Raw genomic sequence first — 6,844 nt, forward strand, 5'->3', positions numbered from 1 at the left:
AAATTTATTTTAACTACACAAATAGTTATATGTATATGTATGCAATATTACACGTACACTGTGAAACATTTTTGGGAATGGTTGCCAGCTGTTTAAAAAATCGAGACAATTTAATAAACAATTTAGCTAGAAAGTGGTTGCTTGAAAAAATTACGAGTTTATTAATTTTGCTATGCAACTTGAATTGGTTTGATGCAAAAAGATTTTCGAAATTTTTGAAAATTTCTCCTATTGTGTGCAATTCCTTGACTAAGGATTTTGACATTTTAACACCTTACAGCTAGATAACCAGCACTAAAACAGCTAGCTTCTGTTGAAGTTGTTCCAAATGTCCAGAACCAAAGAGTGCTTTCTTTTTTTAGATTAACTTTATATCATGCCTTTAAAAAATAATAGCTGAAATTGCGTTGGCAGAAAATCCAAAAAGTATGCAATAGCAAATTTTAATTCGAAAAGTTCTAACGAAATAACTTTCACTTAAGAGAGAAATAAATTTGTAGATCTTTTTGTTTTTTTCACCTTTTCTCTTTCTCTCCAATCTTTCGCCAAATCGTTTTAGACGAGTTCAATAATTTTTTCATGCATTTTATAAATAGGTTTTGTTACAATTTAAACTATCCAAGTGCTATACTTAGTATATTTTATATTTTATTACTATGTATTATCCTATTTGCATAGTTGTTATTAAAAAGTTACTACTTTAGGAATCAATTCTATAATTATTTAAAATCTACACTTTTTTCAACAATATACGTAAGTATTATTTCTTGTTTCCCATCGCTCAACACAAATATAAAATCAAAATCAAAAACAATTACGGCTTCAAATATTTTTTTATTTATAAACTTATTTCTTAAGTCTATCAGATTTACATTAGCTAGAACTATAGTCTATAGATAACAGTTTTTTTTAAGAAATTTACAATAATTTACATTTTTTCAGCTAACAACTTTTGTTTTCTTTCTCCACTCTTTTCAACAATTAAAGCAATAATCATTCCAGTTAGGTTTGGTTTAAGTTTTTTTGTATCGTTTTTACATGGCAACTCTTACAGCTACATCACACTTACGGTGCCTCTCTTTATAGTACTTTACAAATATGTGACGAGTGCATGGCGCTCGTTCCTTCGCTCCAGCTATGCGCTCGTAGTAGTATGTTTCCTACAGCTAAGTTCACGCCTCTTACTACGCTTCCAATTATCAAAGTGACATTGTGAAGAGCGGTAACGCAATCGCCGCAAACGAGAGCAGAAAGAGACGTTCACTCGAACTGCTAAGCGCGCTCGCTTGGCACAACAGGTCTTCGGGAAAAATCTCCAATATGGGTAGGCGACGGCCAGTTGTCGGATCGTGACATGTGTTGGCGCGCGCGCGCTGTAGAGCGGAAAGAGATAAAGAGGGTAAAGTAAGCAGTAGCTTCGATTTGTGCTGAAATAACTCAACTAACTAAATAGTAAAAAGAGCTAAAAAATTAAAACCGAGAAGCTTACGCGCATAACGTGTACGGGTAACGGTAACTTCGTGCAGGGTAACGAAACGTAAAAGCATTAAAAAAGTGAGAACAAAGTTCATACATAAATTTCAAGTAAATAATAAAAATTCTCATAAAAAAATTTTCATTAGTTCATGCGTTTTTTGCTCACCTGCACCATTCGCTTCATCTCATCCTTCTGTATCACTTTTATTTGCGCCGATTCACGCAGCCATCGCCTCAGCCAGTGACCGAACCACACCAAGCCGCACTCGCACTCGAGCGGATTGTGTGACGTGTCCAGTCCGCCCATAATGCTGCGTGTACCCACAGTGTCCCAGTAGGTTTTGTTCGGGTAGAAGCTGTCCGCCGCCAGCGCATTGATTTTGTTGTGCGAAATGTCGATAGCCAGCTGCGGTACGGCACGCAGCGTATAAAAAATGCCCGGCGGCAGATCAGATATTTTAGTGTGTGAGATTTTTACCAGCAAATGTTGATTGCGCGCCAAGCCCGCCAGCGCATCCGGTGCTATTGTCTGCACATTGCCGCCATACAACTCTAACAGCTGTAGTTTTGTGTTATTCACCAGCTTCGCCAGCAGCTCCGGCCCTATATTTGTTTCCATGCAGTGCACACGCAACTCCTGCAGGCCCGGTATACGCGCCACAATCTCACCCAAATTCAGATGCGATGTGAGATGTAATTTGCGTAGCGAACGTAGCTTGATGAACACCGACGGATTGGCTACCTTGACGTCGAGCAAATTGAGATCGGTGAGGTGGCGTAGCGCAACGAGGTCGTGCGCGCTGATGCGCCGCAGTGGGTTGTGCGCCAAATCGAGCACACGCACAGATGTCGGTAGATGTTCGGCAATATTGCTGGCGTTGACAATTTTATTATGCGACACATTGACGTGGCGCAGCTGGCGCATTTCGTGTAGCGATGAGAGCTCCTGCAGGTAATTTCCGCTCACATCGAGGTGTGATAGATAGGGCAGACTGAGTTGGGGCAGCACATAGAGGCCCATGCGACGTATTTTGAGACGCCGTAGGCGCGGCGTGTGTAGGAACACCTCTTTCAGATTGGTGGTAACCAGTGGATTCTGCGACAGCTCCAAGTTGGTGAGATTGTTTAGGAAAGTGAACGTGTTGTCAGGCAGCACTGTAATGCGATTGCAGGCCAAGTTGATGTCGTAGAGGAATTGTGAGTTCACAAACATGCTGGAGTCGAGGTATTCGAGCGTATTCTGCGCCATCTGTATGCTGCGCAGCGTAAAGCCGACATCAGAAAACGCGGGTACAGGCCACACCGATAGCTGATTCTCGGAAATATCAAAGTATTCAAGGCGCGTATTCATGAAGACCTCGCGTGGCAAGGCGCGCAGACGATTACCACGCACGCGTAGTATGCGCAGCTTGCGCAAATTCGAGAACTGCTCCACTTGCAGCTGTTCGAGACCATTATAGCCGAGATCCAATTCTTGTAGACTGTTCAGACCCTGAAAACTGCGGCGCCGCAGCGAAGTGATGTTGTTGTGTGCGAGATTGAGTATTTCGAGGAATTCGAGGTCGCCGAATGCGTGGTTGGCAAGCCCACCTATGGTGTTGTGCGCGAGGTTGAGGAAGCGTAGCGTATTGGCTAGATTGGCGAAGCTGTCCGGCGTGCTTATCGCATTGTGGCTAATGTCCAGGTTGTAGATGTACATATACGAACTGAGTTCGTCCTCGAAGTGGCTAATCTGATTGTAGGTGACGTTCAAACGCAGCGGTGTGCTGGTGTTCGAGACGAAATGAAAAATTTTTAGGGAAAGGGAACAGAGGTTGTTGTGCATCAAATCCAAGGCAGCGAGATTGGGCAGTATGGTGAAGGCACCATGGGAGATGTTGGCCAGTTGGTTATAGGACAAATCGATGTAGCGCAGAAATTCCAGATTGTAGAAGGCGTGCTTCTCCAGCAGTTTCAACTTATTCGATTGTAGGTTAAGCGTCTGCAGGTCACCTAGACTGTGGAAGGTATTGCGTGCTATGACTTCCAATGAATTGTACGAGAGATCGATCTCCACGAGGTGGCTGTGCACATCGGGCAGAAAGAGACCACGCGGCAGCTGCTTGAGTTGGTTAAACGCCAGGTTAATATAGCTAAGTTCCCGCATATTTGCGAATGAATCGTTGGAAAGCATCTTCAAATTATTATTGTCCAAACCCAGCCACATGAGCTGTGAAAGCGGCAGTAGTGCGTCGAGCGGATCGATGGACTCCAAACTGCGTGCAGGAAAGACGGCGAAGGAGAGTTCCAGTATCTTAAGTGTGCGCGAAACATTCTCAAATACCATGGGATGGTGGATATTGATGTCGTTGAAGCTCAAACTGATTTCCTGTATCTGCTCCAAGCCGTAGAAAGAGCCCAAATGCAAGTGCGTGATTTTGTTGTTACGCAGCAGTATCGTCTGTAGGTTTGCGCCCCAACTGTCCACCGCGAAAATGCCCTCAGGTATGTCTGAAATGAGGTTGTAGCCCATATTGAGGTAAGACAGCTGCGTGTAATTACGCAGCGCCAGCACTGGTATCATCGTGAAGTTGTTGCCGCTCAAGCTGAGCACGCGCAAATTATCCATGTTCTCCGGCAGATTTGTGAGTTGATAAATATTATTCGAGGCCAGATATAGATACTTGAGTTTGTGCAGCGTCCTAATCGCACCGGGAACTGCGTTCAACTCATTGCGCTCCAGATCTAAGTATTCCAGCGTCTCTGTTACGCCCTCAAAGGCGTTCACATGTATGCGCTCGATGGCATTGAAAGCCAGCACTAAATGCGCTATGCCAGTGCCCTTGAACACCGCCGGTGGTAGCTGCCGTATATAGTTCTTTTCCAGATTGAGCGCGCGCACATGCACGTCAGAGTAGTTGTTCTGAAACCAATCTGATTCTAGCGTTTCCACCAAGTTCATGCCCAAGTCGAGCTTCTCCAACCGCATGCGCACCAGCCGCAGCTCTTTCGTTTGCACGCTACGCAGCAAATTGTCACGCAGCGATACGATGCGCAGCCCATGTAGATGCTCGAAAAGTTGTTGTGGGAAAACGGTGAGCAGATTGCTCGACAGATCGATGGTGACCAGAGAGCGTGGCAGGAAGTTGGGCGCAATGTGGTAGATGCGATTGTTTGAAAGATCCAGCCAGAGTAGTTTTTGTAGGCGACTGAAAGGTTTGCTTGGCGCAATGTGATTACTCGTGCTGGACGTATGTCCCGCAGCAGACCCGCTGAGTCCGTTGAGCATGTTTAACGCATGGTTGTGCGCACTTTTCATGCTGCCGAGCTCGTCGTGTCGTGTGATGGCCGCCAGGCTGGAAGGATGACCGCTACCGCTGCCGACGCCGTTCAAGCTATTGCCGTTCTCGTGAAGACCAAAAGGAGACACCTCGGTGATGTCGTTGCCGGAGAGGTGCAACGAGCGCAGAGAATCGAAGAGAGCCTCCCAGTTGCCTTCGAGAGAGGTGATGTGATTCCTTTGAGGACAAATATTTTGATAAAGAATTGGTAAGGTATTTGAATATATTTTTGTTTAATGGAATGAAGAGGTAATATGAGCTAAAGTTTGAAGAAAGTTTTAATGCTATTATACAAATGGATGATGAGTAGGTTGGGCAAAGAATGAAAGCAAAATTAAACAAAACAAAACAAAAAAATTATCAAAATGGAAACAAGTGCTAACTCAAGAGGTTTCAATTATTCGGGAGAATACTATGTAGTACCCTTTTTAATTCCACAGTTCTTTCTGTGGTAACTAATAAAGCAAAATAGCGTTAGTCTAACGTCAAACACAAAATAGTTGCTTTTGGCAAAGTGTATGAAATAATCGGAAATATCAGAATAAGAGCTTTTCAACTGATGTTTACCAACTAAATATTCTCTGTGAACCTCTACGATATAATGAGGATATAGGTCGCAAATCATATCTATATTTTGCGCTATACGATATTAATATTGAACATTCCTTTAAGACTCACTTGGTCTAGCACTGAAGTTCAACGATTTTTCATAGACAAATCTTATGCTATATTCTTGTGTGTTTAATGCCAAAAAGTATGCAATATAAGCCGCTTGAGCATTTTTTAAGTATCTTTTATATGTCTTCTAAATATTATATGTATATACATTTCTATGTGCACTTCTCAAACGGCATATTAGAAACTAAATTACATTTGTATACATTTTGCACGTTCCTTGCTAAATCCAATACCACCAAGGTTTTCCTGCCATAATTACGGTAGGTGCTTGTTGGAAAGAGAACTACAGAGATTGCTAAGAGTTTTCCAACTTTTTTCCGATTTTTGAGAAATTCTTAATATTCAAGTGGATATACAAAATTTTTCCCATGTTTTGAATAAAGTTTGAACTCAATTTGATATCCAATCTCAAATGGGGTGCTCTGACAAAAAATGCGCCCTTTTGTTAGAGAAAGGGTTGGTTCTCCGATTACGGTACACTTGAAAATCACTATTGGACCTTGGGATTTGTATTGGATCTCCACTTGGTATCTAACCCAAAAGTTGATTGCCTTATATTCAGAGTCTAATGGGGACTAGATTGTCGCCTATCAAGGTCTAGCTGCGTTCATAAATTAGGAAGTCACGGCTGTAGAGATTCCTAAATGTTTTTTTACATGGCAATAAAGATACATTTATTTTGGCGATTTTTTTTTGGTTTAGTTTAGATAAGGTGGGACTGGCTAGCCCATGCTTACTTTCGTAGCGCCTATTAAAGTCCACATCGTTACAAACGAATACTGCGATAAGGTATTTTCGCTTATTTCTTGAACCAACAGCTGTGTTGAAAAATATAGCCGAATTGCAGCAAATTTTCTGCTTTCCTTTGGCGTCTGCCTCAAGATTCGCTAGCAAGAGTAGATTTTTTACCGAATCTGGAGAGCCAAAGCCGTAGCCTACCAAGGGTTGAACACGCACGGAGGATGTGTTCCACTGTCTACTGATTCATTGCGCCAGACCTAGCTTTAAGCCATGCCATGCCAGAAATTAATACCCTTTTAGTATAGCAGCTGGAGGCTCGTTCTTTTCGCTATCAAAATTCTTACCTTGTGAGCTTGCTATCATAAACATGGTTCTTCCACCACCACAGCCTTGCGTACTAGCCCACAATTTTCCAGCCCCTGCACTGCCCGAATGTCAATATAGAGATTCTCTTTGCCGCTTCCTTATTTCCTCACGCCAGCCTTCGAGTTTAAATATTCGCTCCAAAGTACAGGTTCCTCGATCACGTTGCTTGTTCATCAGGAAATTTTTTACGCTATACTACATTTTGAAGGCTTAGACATTTGAACTTATCAAGCACCTATTAGCAGTATAATAACTTTTGCGTT

The 6,844-nt window shown here is 42.6% G+C and overlaps 1 protein-coding gene across 1 annotated transcript; it reads right to left on the reverse strand.

Annotated features, from left to right (window-relative positions):
• Positions 1–822: 822 nt before the first annotated feature.
• On the reverse strand, positions 823–4,815 carry LOC108379289 (chaoptin-like). The gene is made up of 2 exons (XM_017635633.1): positions 1,643–4,815; positions 823–1,373 (listed from the first exon to the last, which is right to left on the reverse strand). The coding sequence occupies exons 1-2, from the start codon at positions 4,772–4,774 to the stop codon at positions 1,200–1,202; spliced, it is 3,306 nt and encodes a 1,101-aa protein (XP_017491122.1). The 5' UTR covers positions 4,775–4,815; the 3' UTR covers positions 823–1,199.
• Between the last annotated feature and the right edge of the window lie 2,029 nt (positions 4,816–6,844).

Source organism: Rhagoletis zephyria, unplaced genomic scaffold (genome assembly GCF_001687245.7).
Source record: "Rhagoletis zephyria isolate East Lansing unplaced genomic scaffold, Rhagoletis_zephyria_1.1 Rzeph_scaffold_16078, whole genome shotgun sequence".
Taxonomy (NCBI): domain Eukaryota; kingdom Metazoa; phylum Arthropoda; class Insecta; order Diptera; family Tephritidae; genus Rhagoletis; species Rhagoletis zephyria.

Excerpts from the sequence above, each read along its gene's own strand:
- LOC108379289 (XM_017635633.1), bottom strand. The coding sequence starts at position 4,774 with ATGAAAAGTGCGCACAACCATGCGTTAAACATGCTCAACGGACTCAGC. Across the intron at positions 1,374-1,642 it reads AGATGAAGCGAATGGTGCAG|CGCGCGCGCGCCAACACATG; the intron begins GTGAGCAAAAAA and ends TCCGCTCTACAG.